The sequence below is a fragment of the Schistocerca gregaria genome, chromosome 2, assembly GCF_023897955.1.
Source record: "Schistocerca gregaria isolate iqSchGreg1 chromosome 2, iqSchGreg1.2, whole genome shotgun sequence".
NCBI lineage: Eukaryota > Metazoa > Arthropoda > Insecta > Orthoptera > Acrididae > Schistocerca > Schistocerca gregaria.
In genome coordinates this window covers 688,093,381-688,118,335 of record NC_064921.1, presented here as the reverse complement: position 1 = coordinate 688,118,335, position 24,955 = coordinate 688,093,381, and the positions used below count along the sequence as shown (strand labels likewise).

The following is a 24,955-nucleotide window of genomic DNA, read 5'->3' as shown; positions in this document are numbered from 1 at the left end:
ATTAATAGATCACAAGCTTCATATAATAGAATTCAGCTGTTTACTAGAAGTGGTTGAAATTTCAATGTTGTGCTTGTGTTTGACTCATTCCATGACTGCAGATTTCCTTATATGTAGGTAACGGTTAAAAGAGAAATCTTTTATAAAGCAGTCTTTATCATCATCTTACCATTTACATCCAGTGATAAATCTTTACCACTAACTACATTATCAATGGTGTGTATAATTTTTAAAATAAATCAAATGTTATCTCACCATTATTATTACTCTGCAGTGGCAGAGGTGTAACAAAACATTGAAGATTCATATATCATACTCCTTTCCTGTCCTTTCTATTCCTCTTGATGTTAAGGTCAGCAGTTAGATTTCATTTCCCTCAACACCTTTACATCACTGCCTTTCTTCCTTATGTTCCCTGTCAGTATCATTCTTTAGCCCAATCAACTGCTTAAAAAATCTATAGGCTTTGGATTAACTGTTACTTTTTTATGTGTGTTTCTTCATCCATTCTCCAGCCATTCTTATTTCAAGTATTGGTTTGTATGTTCCACTTCTATATCTCAAATACATAAATTCCATGTAAGTGCACCACTATTGCAAGCTTTGCATTACTAACATTTATCATTAATTATTTCTTTCTGGCAGGAACTACTTACACAAAGATATCTCTATTCTAGTCCTAACAGTAAGGCTTTAATGTTCACTGTAATTTGCGATTATGGTTCAGTGCACCAAATTACTGTGTGTAAATTTCATCGAAAAATGACATTTATTTTGTACATTGTTAATTTAGTTACTTATTTAGTTTTATTACACATATATCGATTCTCTTTGTTCTAGATGTGGTGCTCAAGAACTACAACCATCCACAGAACAGGTAAGGAATAGTGTCCAAATCTGAAAATGCATTGCAGGTTTATGGCACTGCCAGTAACTGTGGTAGTGTTAGGTTCATGGCTTGAAATGAATGTAGAAGGTGATGTAAAAATAGTTTTAATGCTGATTTGGGTTACATCCAGCTATTTCATGTAAAGCATAACTTTTCAGTGAAGTCAACAGTGAGATGTTTGTCAGTGCTGTTCTTCACTAGCTGATATAATGGTATACAAATTTCAAAAGTAGTCTTTGGATGGAAGTTTTAGAGCTAGATTCATGTATACATCAGGAAGTGCCTCACATTTTATTATAGCTTTGAAGTCACATTGTGTACTAAAAGTGATTAAATTTATATTCTAAATAATTAATGGAAAATCTCATATAAATATGTGAAACAAATACTAACAAAGAGATAAAGGGGCTGGCCAGTACTTACCTCAGCTCAGTACAGCCGATAGATACACAAAAAACAACCGAAAATTTACGTTCCTAGCTTTCGGAATAAATGTTTCTTCATCAGGGAGGAGAGAGGGGAAAGAAAGGGGAGAAGGGAAAGTGGATTTAGTTACTCACAGCCCAGGTTATGAAGCAACAGGGAAAGGAAAACAGGGAGGGTAGCAAGGATGGAGGCATGGTTGTCAGAGGGAAGCCAAAGATATTCTACTGTAAGTACTGTGCCAGCTTCAAACCAAAGAGGATGCATACAGAAGTAAAGAGGTATATAGTATAAAGATGTAGGATGAAAAGATGCATGAATGGCTAAAGAGGAAAGGGAAAGAGGAGAAGACTGAAGAGTAAATGGGAGTGAGGTTGTTTAACGTTGGTTCAGTCCAGGGGGATGGCGGGATGAAAGGATGTGTTGGAGTCCAAGTTCCCATCTCCGCAGTTCAGAGGGACTGGTGTTGGGTGGGAGAAGCCAAATGGCACATACGGTGTAGCAGGTTCCTAGGTCGCTAGAATTATGCTGGAGGGCATGCTCCGCTACTGGGTATTGGACATCTGGACATCTCCTAGGCGGACAGTTCGTCTGTGTCCGTTCATGCGCTCAGCCAGTTTAGTTGTTGTCATACCAATGTAAAAGGCTGTACAGTGCAGGCATGTCAGCTGATAAATGACATGTGTAGTTTCACACGTGGCCCTGCCTTGAATTGTGTTATGTTTTACCAGTAGTGGGGCTGGAGTAGGTGGTTGTAGGGGGGATGCATGGGGCAGGTTTTGCAGCGGGGTCGGTTACAGGGGTAGAAACCGCTGGGTAGAGAAGGTAGTCTGGGAATATTGTAGGGTTTAACAAGGATGTCACGGAGGTTGGGGGGGGGGGGCAACGAAAGGAACTCTGGGTGGTGTGGGGAGAATTTTGTCAAGGGATGATCTCATTTCAGGGGTTGACTTGAGAAAGTCATATCCCTGCGGAGTAATCTAATGATGTATTCTAGGCCAGGATAATATTTGGTGATAAGGGGGATGCTTCTGTGTGGTCTGAGGGTAGGAACATTGTTGTTGGACGGGGAGGAATGTATTGCTCAGGAGATCTGTTTGTGGACAAGGTCTGCAGGATAGTTGCCGGAGAGGAAAGCACTGGTCAGGTTATTGGTGTAATTGTTGAGGGATTCGTCACTGAAGCAGATACGTTTGCCACAAATACCTAGGCTGTAGTGAAGGGAGCATTTGATGTGGAATGGATGGCAGCTATCAAAGTGAAGGTACTGTTGTTTGTTTGTGGGTTTGATATGGACAGAGGTGTGGATGTGAGCTTCAACAAGATGAAGGTCAACAATCAGGAAGGTGGCTTGGGTTTTGGAGAAGGACCAGGTGAAATTCAGATTTGAAAAGGAGTTGAGGTTATGGAGGAAATTAAGGAGTGTTTCTTCGCCATGAGTCCAGACCACAAAGATGTCATCTATAAACCCATACCAGGCCAGGGTGTCGGAGAGTTGACGCAGTCCTTCTGCCACATACTCCACACGGTCAAGTACCACAATTGTGGAGCCTTTATCCGCCGGGAGGATGATAATAGAGCGGTCTGTTTACAGCTCCTTAATGGCACGGGATTTAGCTGGGGTGATGTTGGAGGTTGTCGGGATGTTCTTCAAGAAGGACTGGGAGGCAACACTGGATGTGAGGAATTCCTGAAATGTCTGCAAGGGATGGTTTTGGGGGAGGGGAGGAGGATCCCTTTGAGAAGGCGGTTGGAACTGTTATAGACAAGGTTCAACACCGGGTCTAGTATTTGGGGGCTGTGTTTGGGTAGTGAAGTGATATTTCCAGTTGAGGTTCCGGGTGAATGAGAGGAGATCTTTAACCAGGGCAGTGTGGTTGAATTTAGGTGTAGGGCTAAAGGTTAAGCCTTTTGATAGAACAGATGTCTCTGGAGGAGAGAGGGATCTGGATGAGAGGTTTAGAACTGAATTGGGGTTGGTGATATGTGGCATTTGATTGTGGTTATAGCTGAGATTTGGTCTGTGTGGGGAGTATAATAAATGGAGTTGTTCATCACTTTGATTTACAGCAAAACTAAATTTTTCAGTTGAGCTTGAAACAGTCCTATATGCAGCTCCAAATGGTTGATCCAGTCATAAACCATTAAGATCGATGATTTTAGTGGGATAACATGCTCCACTACTAATCTTATCAATATCTTTGCCTCTAGCAAAAACCCAGAAAATATACTAATATTTAATACTGGTGTTAACCATTTGATCCTTCTTTAGCTTTTATATTTAATAGGCATCAGATTGGCAGGTATCATTATATTATATGGACTACTTTCAAGCTTCATTGTACATGTAGTCCTCTCTGAGTCAGTAATTATTTGTCATTGATAAATGTGCTTGTTAAATTAATCATTTTTAACATTTTTGTTTTACACTGTGCTTTTCCAGACTTGCCTGCAGTACAGTGGAAATGAAATGCTCATAGGCAAAACTCCAGAAAGGTTAGTTTAGTTAAATTGATGAATGTTACAGATTTGGGTAACACCTTTCTCTTAACTAGCTTTGAGAAGAACATTTTAATTATGGAACTCTTTGTGTTGTGAGCAAAGAAACATTTTTCCTAATCCATCTAGTAAATGTCATAGTGCACTGTAATTTGAGTTCCTCTTCTCTGCACCCATTTTTCTGTCAAATTCTTTAAAAGCAAAGGATGGCACACTAATGTAGAAGGCGTCACAAAACCAGCTAAGTTCAAAATCTGTACATTTTACATATTTATTTTTATGTGTATAAACTGACTATCATTTCCTTTGTGTATGATGATATCTAGTTGGTGTGATGACTGGCAGCTAGCTCTAAATGTAGAAATATACAAGTTGATGCAGATGAGTAGAAACGCAAATGGTTGACTTACTTTCATTTATTGGGAGGAGGGGGGGGATTTTAGGAAAGTGTGATTCACCTGTAAAGAAGATCGCATGTAGGACACTAGTGCAACCCACTGTTGAGTATGTTCGAGTACTTGGGATCCACACCAGGTCAGATTAAAGGAAGACATCAAAGCAATTCAGAAACGGGCTGCTAGATTTGTTATCACTAAATTCTAACAACACACAATTATTACAGAAATGCTCTGGGAATTTAAATGGAAAACATTGGAGAGAAAGCATCCTTCTTTCTGTAGAGCACTATTGAGAAAATTTAGAGGCTGGAATTTGAGGCTGGGTGCAGAACAATTCTTCTGCCGCCAATGGACATTTCATGTAAGGACCCTGAAGGTAAATTTAGAGAGCTTAGGGCTCATATATAGGCATATAGATAGTCACTGATATGAATATAATAGAGGGAAACATTCCAGGTGGGAAAAAATATATAAAACAAAGATGCTGTAACTTACCAAACGAGAAAATGTTGGTATGTTGATAGAGACAATAAAAAAACACACACACACAAATTTCAAGCTTTCGCAACCCAAGGTTGCTTCATTAGGAAAGAGGGAAGGAAAAGGAAAGACAAAAGGATGTGGGTTTTAAGGGAGAGGATAAGGAGTCATTCCAATCCCGGGAGCGGAAAGACTTACCTTAGGGGGAAAAAAGGACACACACACACACACACACACACACACACACACACACACACACACACACGCACAGAGGCAAAGATGTTGTTAAATGACGGGTGAGGTACGAGCGGCGACAACTTGAAATTAGCGGAGGGTGAGGGCTGGTGGGTAACAGGAAGAGAGAATATATTGAAGGGCAAGTTCCCATCTCCTTAGTTCTGATAGGTTGGTGTCAGTGGGAAGTGTCCAGATAACCCGGACGGTGTAACACTGTGACAAGATGTGCTGGCCGTGCACCAAGGCATGTTTAGCCACAGGGTGATCCTCATTACTAACAAACACTGTCTGCCTGTGTCCGTTCATGTGAATGGACAGTTTGTTGCTGGTCATTCCCACATAGAAGGCTTCACAGTGTAGGCATGTCAGTTGGTAAATCACGCGGGTGCTTTCACACGTGGCTCTGCCTTTGATTGTGTACACCTTCCGTGTTACAGGACTGGAGTAGGTTGTGGTGGGAGGGTGCATGGGACAGGTTTTACACCAGGGGCGGTTACAAGGGCAGTAGCCAGCAGGTAGGGAAGGTGGTTTGGGGATTTCATAGGGATGAACCAAGAGGTTACGAAGGTTAGGTGGACAGCTGAAAGACACTCTTGGTGGAGTGGGGAGGCAGTTGTTCCTCTTAATTTCAGTGTGTACCTGTGTGAATAAATGTATATTATTGAGAATGGCATGAAATTTATGTGTGTAGTAGGTAACACATTTCATAGTAAATTGACAATTGCGAGTTAACAGTTACGCATGCTACAATTCAACTGAAAAGTCATTTCTCATAAGTGTAATGTTTCCATCTTCTCTCTCTCTCTCTCTCTCTCTCTCTCTCTCTATCTATCTATCTATCTATCTATCTATCTATCTCACTCTCTCTTTTAAAAAAAAAAATCTAAGGAAATATTTGAAAGTGTGTGATTATGATGAAAATATAGCTCTTACAAAATCAATTGCTATGATGTAATAGTGTTTCCTGTACTTGCTGTAACTGTCGCATTGTATTTGATTTTGTTTTCCCTTCCAACAGCGGCATACATAACTTATATTTTTGGTATTCAAAATTTGGTTTGTACGACATGAACATGTGAGAGGGATGATAATTAATTTGAAGAGTCTGCTTCAGTTATACTAATTTTTTATTCAAATCATATCAGGTTTCAGGATTTTAGAATCCCATCTTCAGGTGTATGAAGTTATTGTATTTGGTAACACATAACAAGTGGTTGGGTTAGTCAATGTAAGAGCTGCAATATTACATGTAGGTGGAAACTATCCAATGCCAGGCAGCTGTGCACTAGGAACACCAACTAAAAAACTGAATTGAAGCTGATATCTCTAAATTAATTAACATTTTTGGTAATTTTGAGTTTGTTATGTGTTTGCTTAGTGAAAAAACCTGAAGTCTGAGACTTAAAATGCCAAGTAGTTCCATAGAACAAGTTTTCTGTGCTTACAACAACAATATTTTTTTGTGTTAACTGCTTCAGTTCGCAAAGGGAACTTATAATACTTTTAGTACAGTGGATCCAGAAATTAAAAAGAGAATGAGCAACCTTAGTTTTGTAAAACAATGCACCACCCTCAATGTAACATGACTGTGAAGTCTGTTCTTGCATACATGATGAACTAGTAGCTGTTTGTAAGCAGCTGGTAATCACTCTAACTTTCGTGAGATCATTGAAAACTGTTGTGAATGGGTGTGTTAGGAGGGTTACCAGACACCAAAGTTACCTCAAGTACCATCTTCACCAGTGCATACTGTCTACTCTACAGAAAATACAGGCTATGTTATCACCTGTTGACTTGACCATGATTTCTTGTCAGTGGTAGGTGTAAGGTTCGTGTCCAGGGAAGGCAAGGAACAAGAACTCAGGGTATTACGCCCACCCAGAGACTAACAAGTTTGAGATGCTGTATCCTTCTGAAACAGAAACTGAACTGTTGAGGCACACTTGACTTGTTGAGAAGCCTGCTGTGTCACATGCCAGAGGGAAGAAAGCACAGAAAGATTTGAGGTTTACCAATCATTAGCAGTCTGAATATACAGTAAATAATGACATCCCTTAGGGGAACAGTAGCAAGGGATGGAAATGATCACCTGGTGTACTAATCGTGTATGCTTTGAGGTCTCATTCAACTTGTTAAAGAGGCTTCTTTTCTAGTGAATGCCTGCATGCGAAGTTCGAAGTATATAAGCAATCCAGTAACGCACTACAGCTCCCTACATATTGCTCCTGTAGGGATTTGAAGGGGGGGGGGGGGGGGGGGAACCCAGAGGCATTTTAGTAGCCCATCTTTCTGTGCTACATAAGCAAATCAAATGGGAAGAAACACCAGTATGTGTTATACCACTCAGTATCTTCTGCTGTGCATTTTGCAAATGTTTCCAGAGTATAGATATAGATTCTGATAAATTATTTTTATAGCGCATATAGAAATAATTTTCTTTGTTTCAGTTGTGGTGCTCAAGAATCAAAGTCGTCCTTAGAACAGGTAAGTTGTATGAGTTTGTAAATATGTCTGCAACTTTGAGTAATGTCAGTAACATTCCTGATTTGAAATGAAAGTAGAAAATGTGTGGTTTTTGTGTTAATTCATTACATCCAGCATTCATTCACACATTTTTTTTCTGTATTCCTAACATGGAGGAGAGCTTTCAAGAATGTGAAATAATTCAAATTATGTATTGACATGTGTAAACAGCCATTGTAGGTTACCTCTGTAAAATGTTCTAACTGTCAGTTGTAAGTAGTGTTAATACACTCACATCGTTAAGATCTTGAAAGATCTGATGTAACTTACCAGTCAAGCCAACTGTGAGATGGCTGTCACTATGGTGCTTCTTCACTTAGCAAAAATTTGCATCAGTTGCAACATAAATAATATTAGTTTTAAAGTATTTATACACTGATGTGTAATGTACTTCATACCTTCTTGTTGAGCTGCGAATGTAGTTTGTTTTCTGTAATCAGCTATGACTATTAAGATGTCTCACAGGTGTCAGTCAAAGCTTGACAGGCCTATGCTTCATACAGGGTGTTTCAAAAATGACCGGTATATTTGAAACGGCAATAAAAACTAAACGAGCAGCGATAGAAATACACCGTTTGTTGCAATATGCTTGGGACAACAGTACATTTTCAGGCGGACAAACTTTCGAAATTACAGTAGTTACAATTTTCAACAACAGATGGCGCTGCAAATGATGTGAAAGATATAGAAGACAATGCAGTCTGTGGGTGTGCCATTCTGTACGTCGTCTTTCTGCTGTAAGCGTGTGCTGTTCACAACGTGCAAGTGTGCTGTGGACAACATGGTTTATTCCTTAGAACAGAGGATTTTTCTGGTGTTGGAATTCCACCGCCTAGAACACAGTGTTGTTGCAAAAAGACGAAGTTTTCAACGGAGGTTTAATGTAACCAAAGGACCGAAAAGCGATACAATAGAGGATCTGAAAAATTTCAACGGACTGGGAACGTGACGGATGAACGTGCTGGAAAGGTAGGGCGACCGCGTACGGCAACCACAGAGGGCAAAACGCAGCTAGTGCAGCAGGTGATCCAACAGCGGCGGCGGGTTTCCGTTCGCCGTGTTGCAGCTGCGGTCCAAATGACGCCAACGTCCACGTATCGTCTCATGCGCCAGAGTTTACACCTCTATCCATACAAAATTCAAACACGGCAACCCCTCAGCGCCGCTACCATTGCTGCACGAGAGACATTCGCTAACGATATAGTGCACAGGATTGATGGCGGCGATATACATGTGGGCAGCATTTGGTTTACTGACGAAGCTTATTTTTACCTGGACAGCTTCATCAATAAACAGAACTGGCACATATGGGGAACCGAAAAGCCCCATGTTGCAGTCCCATCGTCCCTGCATCCTCAAAAGTACTGGTCTGGGCCGCCATTTCTTCCAAAGGAATCATTGGCCCATTTTTCAGATCCGAAACGTTTACTGCATCACGCTATCTGGACATTCTTCGTGAATTTGTTGCGGTACAAACTCCCTTAGACGACACTGCGAACACGTCATGGTTTATGCAAGATGGTGCCCGGTCACATCGCACGGCCGACATCTTTAATTTCCTGAATGAATATTTTGACGATCGTGTGATTGCCTTGGGCTATCCGAAACATACAGGAGGCGGCGTGGATTGGCCTCCCTATTCGACAGACATGAACCCCTGTGACTTCTTTCTGTGGGGACACTTGAAAGACCAGGTGTACTGCCAGAATCCAGAAACAATTGAACAGCTGAAGCAGTACATCTCATCTGCATGTCAAGCCATTCCGCCAGACACGTTGTCAAAGGTTTCGGGTAATTTCATTCAGAGACTACGCCATATTATTGCTACGCATGGTGGATATGTGGAAAATATCGTACTATAGAGTTTCCCAGACCGCAGCGCCATCTGTTGTTGACAATTGTAACTACTGTAATCTCGAAATTTGTCTGCCTGAAAATGTACTGTTGTCCCAAGCATATTGCAACAAATGGTGTATTTCTATCGCTGCTCGTTCAGTTTGTATTGCCGTTTCAAATATACCGGTCATTTTTGAAACACCCTGTATAAGGATCCTGTTGTACAATTGAATGCTGTTCATTTATGTTGCAAGTTTCCTGCAGAAACTCAGTTCTGATAACATCATGTAACTAGTGTCTTCCAGAACTGCTTATCATGTTATGACTTTACCCCACTATTGCTGAATAATACTACAGCAGTTTAACATAAATGAGAGAATAACACCAAAATAAAACTTTAGTTGCAAAGAAACTGTGCTATTTACAACAGCAAAACATGGTGACACACAAGTGACTGCCGACAGCAAAATGCATCAAGGACTGGGCAATACTTCATAACAACAGACTGCTTTCAAAGCATCTTTCTCATGGGCCCCATTTTGATGAGCATGATGCCACAGCTACTTACATTTTGCGGGAAATATTGCAGATGGTGGTTTGAGAAGCATTACTTTCAACATAAATTTCCTTTTATGCAAGATGAATTATGTTACATGTGAGAATGTCTGATGAATTTCTTCAATCACAGAGTGTTAGACTGTCATTCAAAACTTAACACTGAGTACCAGCCACGTACAAAAATTTTGGGCCCAGAAGCCCAGCCATTTATGATATTATTTAAAATTTTACTCTCACATTTATCTTTGATGTAAACTTAACACATGCTAAAAAAAGGCCCAAGTTTCAAGGTTAGTTTTTTGCATGTATTTTAGTTCTTCCAAAATTATACGATAACAATGACAAAAAGTGTAATTATCAAAAGAAAATGCAGGTTGAGTTCTTGAGGAGTTTCACACATAATTGGCTTATCTATGGAAAAGTCTAAGTGCTCAACATAATGTGTTCAGCAAGGTAACTCACGAAATGTTTGTTGCGCAGCAGTGAAATTTATAATCATGCTTGTCAGAAGTATTCAGCTGCTGCAAATTAAATTGTGCACTTAGGATCCTACCTAACAACACACTTCAAAAACAAAGAAGAATTTTTTGACAACCAATAATATATGTGAAACCTGAGCTTCTCTTGTAGCTACAGTGTATGTGTATTAATTTAAACCATTAACTTTTCCTATTTGTGTGTTCGCTCTATGTAACATTGATGTTGCTATTGGCTAACTACATTACGTGTCCTGTACTCTGAATATCTCTGTCACTGGCCAAGATCACAGGGTATGAGCTATTATTGGCTAATACAAGTGTCGCAATCTCGGTTTCAGTGCTTCAGCGGCATTTGTGTTTATACTTTTGTAGAATGAAAATATGTGCTGTAAATGTTGCCGCATATCAAAGATGTTTGTAAAACACATTGGTTTTTGCTGGGTTTCATTTCCTAAAGTGCTGGGAAATTCTATGCTTGTGTATAAAATCTTAACCATTCAAAGAATTGACAAGTTGCTCTGAGGGAAAGTATATTGTCATTTAATATGGAAAAACTATGCCTTCACCAGGAGTATAGTGTATTTTCACTCGGGAAGAGGTGTATATTTAACTGGGAAAAACTGGAGTTTTTTCCTTGTCCACATATACACACTGTATGGAGTTATTACCCATCATAATTACACTTTGAACACATTCACAAGCACTCGCTTCCATTTCAGCACCGTTTCTCATTGTTCATAAGTGGAAATTTGTACCCACCGTTTTGTCAGCAATTGTAATGGACTGGAATTCAAACTTGGCTCTGCTTGTACAGAGCAGGCAGCCTAACCAAATAGTTGATCTGGGCATGCTTCCAGGCTGGATCCAAATATGCACTTTTTCTTTTGTTTTTCTGAACAGCCAACTGGAGGTTCTCTGTTCGAGAATAGCTTCGACAGGAGAACAATATGGTGGATGATAATTATCTCTACCATATGGACATACATCAAACAAATTAAAATAACTGGCATTTAATGAATAGTATCTATAAGAACGAAATACTTAAAGAAGTAAATATGATACAAGTGAAAATCTGCTAAGGGGCCACGAAAAGCCTTATCTTCCCAATGTTAAAATAGTGCTTATAAATTACATGCTTTCACAGAAAGCTGGGAAGTTGAAATCTTACAGGTTATTTATTGGAGTATTGTCTACAACTTAACATGGAGATTTTTTTTAAAAAAAACTTGAATTCAGTTGTTCCATATTAATTTTTTTCTATTGCAACGAAAATTCACTTCTTTTTGTGCTGTTATTGTTTATAAACTGAACAGTATGCAGGTGTTCGGAAAAAGTCTGTTAAGTTACACAGAAGGGATGTGTAACATTTGCTGAAAATTAGAAGGAAATTGGTGTGGTAGATCCTAAGAAAACATGTAATTCATATGGAAAAAAAAGCTTGTGGGAATCAAGTGATGGAGCTTAGATTACCTTTTTAGTGCATTCCAGATCCATAGGATGGATCATCTTCATCTTCTGCAAACTCCTCCTCCAGCTTCCTTTCTGTTCTCCTCCTGTCAGCAACCGAAAGACGTTTCTTGTCTAGTTCATATCACGTTGAAATCTACCTTCATTCCCATATTTCGAATTACTTTGCACCTTACAATATTGCCATCATTCAAAGTAAAAACAGCATCATACACACCAAAGTGAAGTGTTTCTGTTCCAACAAACACAGTGTTGGGGATTCTTGACCGTATAACACTATTTACAACAACATTATGAAAAGGAAAGTTACCACTCACCGTATAGCGGAGATGATGGGTCGCAGATAGGCATAACAAGAAGACTGTCACAAATAAAGCTTCCGCCCAGTAAGGCCTTAGCCAAATGTAGACAACAGTCACACACACACACTCATGCAAACACTACCTACATATATGACTGTAGTCTCAGACAACTGAAACCACACTGCAAGCTGCAGCACCAGTGATGGGAGTGGTTACTGGCTGGGGGAAGGAAGAGGTTGGGGTGAGGAGGGGGAGGGTTAGTAGGGTAGGGAATGTGGACAGTGAAGTGAAGTGCTGCTGGAGAGTGCGCAGGGACAAGGCAGAGAGAGGGTAGGGCAGCTATGTGCAGCTTAGGAGGTTAGACGGAGGGTAGGGTAGGCCCTCATTGACCAACATCTCCAATCTGTTATCTGACACCTACCCTCCTATATAAAAGATGCCAATCATTTCCTCTAGCGACTCTCCACAGTTCCTGTCCCCTTACCACATGGTGCCCTGTTCATCACTATTGATGCTACCTCCCATGGCCTTACCGCTATTGAACACTACCTTTCCCAATACCCAACATGTAGGCATTCCAAACCAACAACCTCCTTTATAGTTGCCATGACTAACTATATCCTCACTCACAATTACTTCTCCTTTGAAGGCATTACTTACAACAAATCTGGGGTATGGCTATGGGCACCCACATGGCACCATCCTATGACCACCTACTCATGGGCCATCTAGAGGAATTCTTCCCAAACACACACAATCCTAAACCCCTCACCTGGTTCAGATCCATTGATGACGTCTTTGCGATCTGGATCAAGGGTGAAGACACCCTATCCACATTCCTCCAGAACCTCAACTACTTCTCCCCCATCTGCTTCACCTGGTCCTACTCCTTCCTAGATGTTGACTTCCCGTCAAAGATGGGTACATCAGTACTTCCATCCATATCAAACATACTAACCACAAGCAATACCTACACTTTGACAGCTGCCACCTGTTCCATACCAAGAAGTCCCTTCCATACAGCCTAGCCACCTGTCATTCTCACATCTGCAGTGATAAGCAGTTCCTCCCGAAATATACCAAGGGTCTCACTCAGGCATTCACAGACCGTTAATTATCCTCTCAAACTTGTACAGAAACAAATCTCTTGTGCCTTGTCCTTCCAGTCTACCACAACCTCCTGAAGCCCCACCGTCCGGCCACAGAGGAACATTCTCCTTGTAACTTAGTACCACCCAGGATGAGCTACCAAATTACATTCTCCGCCAGGGTTTCAACTACCGCCCGTCATGCCCTGAAATGAGAAATGTCCTGTCCACTATCCTTCCCACCTCACCCATAGTGGTATTCCGCCGTCCACCGAACCTACACAATATGCTCGTCCATCCCTGCACAACTGCTGCTCCCAACCCCTTACCTCATGGTTCATACCTATCCCATAATCCTCCCACCACCACCTACTACAATCCAGTCTCAAACATCACCTACCATATCAGAGGCAGGGCTACATGTGAAATCAGTCATGTGATCTACAAGCTAGGCTGCAACCATTGTGCTGCATTCTATGTAGGCATGACAACCAACAAGCCATCTGTCCGCACGAATGGCCACCGACAAACTGTGGGCAAGAAACAAGTGGACCACCCTGTTACCGAGCACGCTGACAGACATGACAATCTTCATTTCAATGACTGCTTCACAGCCTGTTCCATATGGATCTCTTCCCCCCCCCCCCCCCCCCCCCCCCCCCACACACACACACACACCACACACACCAGCTTTACTGAATTGCGCAGGTGGGAACTCTCCATGCAATATATCCTACATTCCTGTACCCCTCCTGGCCTCATTCTTCATTAGTTATTGTCCTCACCTATCCAGCACTTTTCCTGTTCCCATTCCACTACTACAAAACCCTCATCCCATCATTGCACCCAGTCTTTTTACTTCTCTCCTCTTCCGCTAACTTCCCTCCTTCCTCCCTCCAAACGTCTCCCCCACCCTCCGTCTAATCTCCTGACTGCACAATGCTGCCCAACCCTCTCTCCACCTCATCCCTGTGCCCTCCCCAGCAGCACTTCACTGTCAACCACCTCTGCCCTACTATCCCTCCCTCTTCCTTCCCCAGCCTCCTCCTCACCTCACCCAGTTGCCACTCCCATCATGCACCAGTGTTGCTGTTCACAGTGTGGTTTCATTTGCCTGAGACTGCAGTCGTGTGTGTGTGTGTGTGTGTGTGTGTGTGTGTGTGTGTGTGTGTGTGTGTGTGTGTGTGTCATCTATTTTTGATGAAGCCCTTACTAGCTGAAAGCTTTATTTGTGATAGTCTTTTTGTTGTGCCTATCTGTGATTCAGCATCTCCACTATATGACGAGTAACAACTGTCCTTTTCATAATACTATTACACTCCATCCTGGATTTGCTAATGTTTAACACTATTTACACTTTCATTGGGGTTTTGAGCTTTCCCATGAACATACTTTTTCAACAGTTCAACTGCTGCTAACTCTCTGAAAATAGGTTTTATCACCCCCATTAATGCGTCAGGCAGACTATCCAGAATGAGATTTTCACTCTGCAGCGGAGTGTGCGCTGATATGAAACTTCCTGGCAGATTAAAACTGTGTGCCCGACCGAGACTCGAACTCGGGACCTTTGCCTTTCGCGGGCAAGTGCTCTAGAGGGTAGAGCACTTGCCCGCAAAAGGCAAAGGTCCCGAGTTCGAGTCTCGGTCGGGCACACAGTTTTAATCTGCCAGGAAGTTTCAGGCAGACTATGTTTATGACTGCACATTTCATCAGTTAGCAATGGTACATTAGTAATAATGGGTACTTTCATTGTTTGGAATAGTATGGGGAAAAAAAGCCCAAATGTGTGTGTTTTGTCTAATGGCGATTCCATAATAGTTCTGTATTTTGTCAATTAGACTGTCAGCTAACCTTTTCTTCCCAGCCAACTCTTTACAATCACTGAGTTTTTGTTTTTTGAATGAAGCTTTCATTCACTGGAGTCTTGATCCCATTCATTTCTGTACATTCCAGTACACTCAGATTTATGCACTAAATCACCACCACCCTAGAGCTACAATTCTTGAATACATTTGAAACATTAGAATCACCGTCACCAAGGTAATTCAAATATTGCACTTTATCACATGCAACAGAACACTGAAATATGCTAGCAATACTAGTCACTTCCGTTCCACCACTGCTGTCATTATAGTTAGCTGCGCAATTACAGGGTGACACAGAAAAATGGGAACATTTCCACAATCCAATAAAACTAGAAGCGATGAAGGAAAGAAAGAAATTGCATTCATAGTAATTGAAACCTTACAACGTAGCCATTTACAAAACATTGGTGGCCTTTATCATTTTTTACAAATTACGTCCTTTGGATGTCGTCTTCCTGTGTGAATAAATTCATGAAATCTGCTGTTGAGATTCCTCATTGACCACTGCAGCATACTGCTGGGATACTGTGAATTACATCCCGAATTCTCTGTTTCAAGTCATGCAAGATTCTTGGTCGAGTCGTGTAGACTTTGCTCTTGAGGCAGCCCAACAAGAAAAAATCACAAATGGATAAATCTGGCAATCTAGGGGGGTCAGGGAATGTTACCAAATTGTGAGATCACACAATTGCCAAACAATTCTTGCACATGCAGTGTGTGATGTCGCTCTATCCTGTTGGAACCAGGCTTCTTGAATGTTTGGAAAGTTGTTCAATGCTGGTGTAAGTTCATAACAATCGGCATTGACAATTATTGTGTTTCCCTGTTCATTTGCGAAAAAATGCAGTCTGATAATCCCATGTGATGAAACACCACACCATATTGTCACTTAACTAGCAGCTCATGAACATCATTAGGATTTGTGTTTGCCCAGTAACAGTAGTTGTTGTTGTTGTTGTCTTCAGTCCTGAGACTGGTTTGATGCAGCTCTCCATGCTACTCTATCCTGTGCAAGCTTCTTCATCTCCCAGTACCTACTGCAACCTACATCCTTCTGAAACTCCTTAGTGTACTCATCTCTCGGTCTCCCTCTACGATTTTTACCCTCCACACTGCCCTCCAATGCTAAATTTGTGATCCCTTGATGCCTCAAAACATGTCCTACCAACCGATCTCATCTTCTAGTCAAGTTGTGCCACAAACTTCTCTTCTCCCCAATCCTATTCAATACCTCCTCATTAGTTACGTGATTTATCCACCTTATCTTCAGTATTCTTCTGTAGCACCACATTTCGAAAGCTTCTATTCTCTTCTTGTCCAAACTAGTTATCGTCCATGTTTCACTTCCATACATGGCTACACTCCAAACAAATACTTTCAGAAACGACTTCCTGATACATAAATCTATATTCGATGTTAACAAATTTCTCTTCTTCAGAAACGCTTTCCTTGCCATTGCCAGTCTACATTTTATATCCTCTCTACTTCGACCATCATCAGTTATTTTACTTCCTAAATAGCAAAACTCCTTTACTACTTTAAGTGTCTCATTTCCTAATCTAATTCCCTCAGCATCACCTGATTTAATTTGACTACATTCCATTATCCTCGTTTTGTTTTTGTTGATGTTCATCTTATATCCTCCTTTCAAGACACTGTCCATTCTGTTCAACTGCTCTTCCAAGTCCTTTGCCGTCTCTGACAGAATTACAATGTCATCGGCGAACCTCAAAGTTTTTACTTCTTCTCCATGAATTTTAATACCTACTCCAAAGTTTTATTTTGTTTCCTTTACTGCTTGCTCAACATACAGATTGAATAACTTCGGGGAGAGGCTACAACCCTGTCTCACTCCTTTCCCAACCAATGCTTCCCTTTCATGCCCCTCAACTCTAATAACTGCCATCTGGTTTCTGTACAAATTGTAAATACCCTTTCGCTCCCTGTATTTTACCCCTGCCACCTTCAGAATTTGTAAGAGAGTATTCCAGTCAACATTGTCAAAAGCTTTCTCTAAGTCTACAAATGCTAGAAACGTAGGTTTGCCTTTTCTTAATCTTTCTTCTAAGATAAGTTGTAAGGTCAGTATTGCCTCACGTGTTCCAACATTTCTACGGAATCCAAACTGATCCTCCCTGAGGTCCGCATCTACCAGTTTTTCCATTCGTCTGTAAAGAATTCGCGTTAGTATTTTGCAGCTGTGACTTATTAAACTGATAGTTCGCCAGTAACGGTAGTAACGTTTATTCACAAAATCTGTGAGATGAAAATGTGCCTCATCTGGCATCCACAACTTGTTTAGAAATTTATTGTCATTGTTTATGTTTGTTATCATTTGTTGAGAGAATCCTAATCATAACCAGTAATTGTTGTCCTTCAATAGTTGCACCATCTGTAGTTTGTACAGATAAAATTTTAATCAAAATGAAGAATTCTGTGAGCACACTTCTGGGACATTCCAACCACTGCTGCTTGCTTACGAATTGAACACCATGGGCTCTGTAAGACAGACTCATGTAAAACATCAATGTTCGAGAATGCACACTTTTTGCTTGTCCTGTTGGTTTCTTCTTGAAGGCGATCCATTTTCTTCAAAATTATTAATCCAATATTTTATTGCACGTTTCGACGGAATGGCATCACGTCATCCAAAATTATAAAAACGTCAAAACTCCCTCCGTGCCGCTATCAAACTATCATTGATTTTATAAAATATTTTTATGACCAACGCACACTGTTGTCCGTTCCACTGCTCCATGATTACTGAAATGGCAGACTGTTTACTCTCTAACTGGCACGGACCCCCAGTGCTGCCACCTGCCAGTGGCTGCCACTTCTCGTTTCTAACATTACCTTTATTCTGTGTCACCCTGTATTTTCATGTGTACCTTTATTTTTTTGTGGATGCCTACAATTTTTAGGTATTACTGCTACATCTAAAACTTTCTATGTATACATACTGGTGGCAGATGTTACACCATGAAGAGATGTCTATCCCCGTGTATGCCAGGTATCATTGAATGCTACAGTAAAGTCTCTGTTACCACCATTTTCTATTACTGTCTCTTCCACAGATTTCTTCACAGATTCTATACAGCCATCTTCCACTTTAGACCCTATACATCTATTATAGTTCATAAACATAGTTGAGGGATTTGGAAGATTCATCATGCCACAGAGAACTGCACCTGCAGTAGCACACTTATGCAAGGCATAAGCAAGGCTTATGCAAGGCATAAGCAAATATAATGTTGTGTTCATAGATTTGGTTACCATTTTCTTCATTTTGAGTTACTGCAACACTCTTCCAAAAGGTGGTCATGTATGAATACTTACCACACTTCAGTTCCATTTCACTGACAAGTCCTCCGTGATTTACCGAGCGAGGTGGCACAGTGGTTAGACACTGGACTCGCACTCGGGAGGACGACGGTTGAATCTCGCGTCCGGCCATCCTGATTTAGGTTTTCCATGATTTCCCTAAATCGCTCCAGGCAAATGCCGGGACAGTTCCCTATCCTTCCCTAATCCGATGACACCGATGACTTCGCTGTCTGGTCTCCTTTCCCAAAACAACCCCAACCCTCCTCCATGATTTTTTATAAGTAGTACAGACTGACTTCACTTCACTGAATACATGGTATACAGTTTGCAAAAGTTCCATTGAGAACTGATGTATCAGATATTTCATTCACAACCGGTTCGTCCATAAAACTTTCATACTTTTTACTAACTGAACCAAACTTTCTCTGCGAAGTACCTTCTTTCTCACTTTCATTGCAATGGGCAGGTGTACCAGCAAGGTTAGGTTCACACACTTGTTTATCATCTTTATTGCTTACGAACAGTAACACATACCTTTGGCTTTCCAACATTTCTTCTTTCCTTAAAAGCATTCAGAGGATTTCTAGTCACTTTACGCTTACCCATGATTATTCTTCAATAAAACTGAGACTTTATTGAACTGAATTCACTATGAATATTTTCACGATTACAAAAGAGTAAATAAACATGAAACACACGACAATTGAATGAGCAATATGTTTCGAACTATCACAGGTTAGCCACAACACTTATTTTGTAACACTTATTTTTCTCTCACAGCACTAAAATGTACATGATGAGCATTTATATTCGTGAGTACAACATTTGACAGCAGTTTAACAGTGCGACAGTGGGCCACGCTCATGCCGAACATATTTTAAAAATAGTTTTAATCTTCTGAACAGAATAAATTATGTATCAATTGAAAGGGGGAAGTCTGTAGATTTTTAAAATGCAGAAAAGTAAAAACTGAACAGTTTATGATTTTGAAACTTTCCAGAGCCCCTTACGAAATGGTGTACCTGCAATGTTAAGGTTTTTGAATGTCAAATGAAAATTTCTTCCAGGTTCACCGTGACTGTCTCCCATGGGAACAGCACCATGGCGGGAGGGAGGGGGGATGGTTGTGGTGGAAGGAAAAGGAACATCCATGAAAATATTGAAATAATAAAAAAAATGGTTAAAGAAATTAATTAGGACAAATTGTGAGACTAGTTTCGATCAACTAGTTGTATCTTAAAGATAAGGGTTACAACTGAGAAGATAAAAAAAAGATTAAATTTTCAATTTCAGCACAGTTACAGAATCTCTCAAGACGAATATGTCATCAGTAGCAGATCATTTTAAAATCCTCATGTGGTACAAATTTTCATTTGTCGCGATATACTTATTAAGTACAGATTCAACATTTCTGAACAGATTTCACTTCATTCATTGCAGTGCATTTCATTGATATTTTTTCCATCTCCATTCATTTAGTTTCAATGCAAGTTTTCAGTTGAATTAAGATGTAAGTTAAACCCTTTTTCAACAATATAATTTTTTCATAGTTAATTATTACTGATACATTTTCTTCATATTTTACAGTTACTTTTGTTAGCATTTTTGTTTTAGACTTTGCTGTTCCAAACATGCCTGCAACCTGCTGGAGATGAAGCTCCTAAAAGGTTAGTTCAGTGAAATAAATCTACTGTAAGGCAGTTGAAAACAAATTATTTTCTAGTCTTAAGTGTACATTAAGCAGTATAATTTTGTAAGTAAAATTGCAAAAAAAAAAAAATGTTTTATCTGTGTTGTTTTAAATGAGGGAGAAGAATCTCTCTCATACGAAAACAATATGTGAAAGGTGCAAGATGCCAGATCTGGTTAATAGGGTGAATATTCTAACAATTTGTTTTTGAAAACCAACCTTTCCACTTTCAAAGCACCATTTCCTGTAAGTATATTCACCTGATAAGCATGATTTCTTACACTGATAGATTCTTCCTCAATTATTTCACATTTTTCAATTAAATATTAAACTGACAAAATCAGGAAACTCACAGACAAACAAACCAGATTGCAAACGAGAATCAACAGACAGACAATGCGGAGGGTGATTTCCGATGAAGAAAGGAGGATGAGTTCGGAGAGAATGAAGAAGTACTGAGCTGACAGGAAACTGAAAAATTCATTGTATAAATTTGGTTAGAGTAGTCCAATGACGGCCATAAAATGTAAATAAATAAATATTAAACTGTAAATGGTCTACAATAGTTGTTATCTTGTGGACTGGTTTTTGGCTGACAATAACTAGACTTACGGTTTTTTAGTGGAGTCCAGGCAAAGCCTGGGTTGCAAATAAGTCTGGGTTTGAGAATTCCATGACTGGTGAGAACTTCTTTAAAATTTTAGAACTATATGCTTGGCATTGGATTTTTAAACATTCTGTTATGGCCATGCCTTCTCTCTGCTGACTTTGGAGCAAGCACAGACATCGATGGGGAACCATGGCTACTGGTTACGACACAACATGTCACCTACTGTTAGTCTTTTGCAACACAGATGACCAACGTTTATGTTGTTATCGTGTGTGATGTAACTTGTTGACACTTTTTTGATCATTTTATCTATGTTCATGTTTGGTTTAATTGTTTAGGAACTGGCAAAAGTGTGTTTAACGTTAACATGGAAGAGGAATACAATTTTTTTTTAAATTGTGTAATGACAATAACAAGCCATGTATTTATTATACACTGTGTACTGGAGAATTTTCTGTTGCAGAGGGTAATATTAAAGATGAAATCAGGTGAAGAAAGGGGTTTTATTAATGAAAGTGATTCACCAAACATAAGAGATTTTTAAAGCTTTAAATGTGAGTGACAGTTGTGATAAAGTTAGTAAACTTCAGTGGATACATTTATGAACTAAAATTGCGTGGTCTGATTTAAAAGAGAGTGCATAAGTGGTTCTAAAAGATTTCATTAATATTGATGACCTTATGGCCGATACATAACATGGTATTAAATAATAACTTATTCACACACTTATTCACACATGAGAGAGCAGGCAAATTTATTTCTCTTTCTCGTAAAACATAAAAGTGAATAATCAACAATTGAATATCCTAACTCCATAGAACAAAGGCAAAGAATAAACAGTATTCATATAGTTAACGTATTTGCTCTCAAGTGATGCACTATGCGTAACTGTTCATTTATTTTGCCTATCTTTCCACTCCCATTTAGTCCTCCCAGTATAGCAGAGTCTTAGGTATGTGAGGAAATTTGTATGAGACCTTTCGACCCACCCTTATATAAATCACTGGTTGTGTGTCTTGTTCTTCCACTGCCATATCTTCCACGAGATTCAGTTCATTTTAAATTCTGGTAGATGCTTGCTCCTGTTGTGGCACCATATGCCATTGCAATTCTTGTATGTCTTTCTACCTTAAGTCTCCAGGCCTTAAATAAGCAGGCTTCACGCAGTAACCTGTATATTGTGTATCTGGAGCTGTATTCTGTGTGTGTTAAATGACAGTACTTTGTAAGGTCCAGCATATGGTGGCTGCAATGGGGCTCTTACTGCATGAGTTTGTAACATCATATGTGGACACTTGCTCAAATCTTGGTGCACAAATGACGGAATGTTACCATGCCATTTCGACGGTTGTGGCTGGAGATTCTCTGTACACAGGCTCTGCCATGGATGCCCCTAGGTTTGGTTTGAAAACAGTGTGCAGACCCAGTAATGCTAAAACAGTGTGCAGACCCAGTAATGCTAGTGGCAATGCTGTAGACCAACTGTCAACATGGGACATCATTGCAGCTTTAAGTGTTCTGTCCAGTGCCCTGTAATTCCATTACTGTCTGGATGATAACATGTTGTACGGTGACATCGGAATCCGCAAATGTTCACCAGTTCAAAAAATAATGAAGGTTTGAACTGCCGGCCCTAGTCAGTCATGACCTGCACTGGGCATCTGATCTTGGTACTCATTCTGCCAAGGAACTTTGACGGACTGTCACCACTGATATGTCTTGAATCAGTACAGCTTCTTCCCATCTCATAATCCTGTCAATTGCTGTTAGCAAATAACGGTAACCTTCAGACATTGGCAGTGGACCAGCAATGTCAAGGTGCACATGTTCAAGATGACCAAAGAGTTCATCAAAGTGCCCGACTGGCTTCTTCACATGTTGCCCACCTTACATCGTTGACAGGCAGGGCATGCCTGTGTCCACCTTCGACTATCATTCCTATCTCCAGGACAAAACATTCTGTCAGCAACTTGATACTTACTCATGTACCTGGATGATCCAAATTATGTATACTTTCAAATATCTTTCACCGTAATTGCACAAGCCATTATGGTCTAGGTCTTCGTTGTGAGGTACCACACCATATTTTAATGGCCTAATCTTCTGGACATTTTTCCTGCATTTTCAATTCAGTGTGCGTCTGCTCTTTGCTCTCTTGCCTATCTCGCATAATTCACAGAATTAGTTATTGCTGCAACCCTTGAGAAATAGCCTTCTGCGATAGTCCCCACTCCTTTCACATGACATTAGTCAGTAGTGAACTGCTTATGTATTCTAGCTATCTGAACTGTCTAGGTGGCAGAGCATCCATACACTTGCTGAATACAAAGCTCTGAGAAGACTGTAAATGGTCTACTGTCCACATAAGGTTGCAAGTGCCTTATTGCATCATATACCGCTAACAGTTCTTGGTCGTATACACTCCTGTTCCTTTGCGCTTCTGTGAGAAAAACCCTAATGGCTGCCAGTCCCCAGGACACCCTTGATGTAACACTGCTCTGATGGTTATCTTACTTGCATAGACTAGTATAGCTAGTTTTGCATCTCTCTCAGGATGCACGAGTGAAACCACTTGCTTCAGACTTATCTTGATCTGTTCAAAGGCTTGCTACAGTCCATTGTAGCTTCTGATGTTTATTGGTATTAGGGCCTGTCAACACCTGTATAAGCAGTGCTTGGAAAGCAGTTGCTCCTGGCAGATGTCAACAGTAAAAATTTACACCACCTGAGAATTTAAGTAATTGTTGCAAATCCAAGGGCTGAGGTATTTGTTGTACGAGTTCCACTTCCTGTTCCAACGAGCAGATGCTGTCTGCTGAAACAATGTGACTCAGGTATGTCACATGGTTTTTTCGCAAGCTGCACCTGTTTTCATTAATTATTGTCCCATGCCTATGTAGTCTCTCAAAAACTGCTTTAAGGTGACCCTCATGGAGATTTTGTATCACTAAAAGCACTATTATATCATTGAGGTAGACGAAGGTGAAGTCTAACCCTCGTAACACTTCATTGATGAAACATTGCCATGTTGGACCCACGTTTTTAAGGCTAAAGGGCATATGAAAAAATTCAAAGAAGCCAAAAGATGTAATGACAGCTGTCTTCAGTATGTCAGTCTCTCCATCTGGTATATGATGGTATCATACAATGCAAGCTTTCACGACCAGATGTTTCAGCTGCTGAGAATTTTTTCCAGGTTGTATGGCAGTGGTCCATGGAACTCTTTAATCCCTGACATTTCGTCCAAGGCTACGTTGGACATGATGGTATGAATTTTGACAATCTATGATGCTGAAATATTTTGCTTCTCCATAGTTTGCTTCATGTAGGAAGGCGGCCCAATTTTCAGTCATTCTGCACATCCACTTTCATTCACTGCAAGCACCAAGTAAGACTCATTCCCTCTCCAAACTGTTAGTCACAGTTTACAACTAGAGTTCGAGAATCACTCTCCTGCATGGTGCACTGTTGCTGTTCCTTGGACAGTACAGTTTCATTCACAGAGCGTTCAAATTGTTCATTCAGTTGTCAATGATACATTCTTGTACAAGTATGACTGTGAATGTGTCCCTGTAACTGTTTGTGTGACTGCCAAATAAATATGTCAAATGACGGCAATAAATATGAAGTGCTTCACAAACAGGCGAATAGGTTATTTACCATATTTACAAATTTTTCAAATGTGGATCTGAAAGAGGGACTCCTATTTTTGTCATTTTGAAGACACAAGAGTGAACCATAGAGGCATGTGTCGGGCATGTGTCGGCAAGAGAACTGTACACATAATAGTAAGCGGAACTGTCAGAGATAAGAAACATCAGGAAAAATTGGTTTTGTGTTGCCCAGAAAGCATCAAAATCGCAGGAAACCTATCTACATCTACATCCATACTCCGCAAGCCACCTGACGGTGTGTAGCGGAGGGTACCTTGAGTACTTGTATCGGTTCTCCCTTCTATTCCAGTCTCGTATTGCTCATGGAAAGGAGGATTGTCGGTATGCTTCTGTGTGGGCTCTAATCTCTCTAACTTTATCCTCATGGTCTCTTCGCAAGATTTACATAGGAGGGAGCAATATACTGCTTGACTTTTCGGTGAAGTTATGTTCTCAAAATTTTAACAAGAGCCCGTACCGAGCTACTGAGCATCTCTCCTGCAGAGTCTTCCACTGGAGTTTATCTATAATCTCCGTAATGCTTTCGCGATTACTGAATGATCCTTTAACGAAGCGCACTGCTCTCCGTTGGATCTTCTCTGTCTCTTCTATCAACTCTATTTGGTGCGGATCC

General features: G+C 40.4%; 1 protein-coding gene across 1 annotated transcript in view; it reads left to right on the top strand.

Annotated features, from left to right (window-relative positions):
• The window catches only part of LOC126336317 (uncharacterized), a 176,573-nt gene that overhangs the window by 136,711 nt on the left and 14,907 nt on the right, over positions 1-24,955 (top strand). The window contains exons 12-15 of the mRNA XM_049999878.1: positions 841-877; positions 3,756-3,808; positions 7,374-7,410; positions 19,983-20,035. Of these exons, the coding sequence (XP_049855835.1) occupies positions 841-877; positions 3,756-3,808; positions 7,374-7,410; positions 19,983-20,035 (180 nt within the window). The remainder of the gene's footprint in view (positions 1-840; positions 878-3,755; positions 3,809-7,373; positions 7,411-19,982; positions 20,036-24,955) is intronic.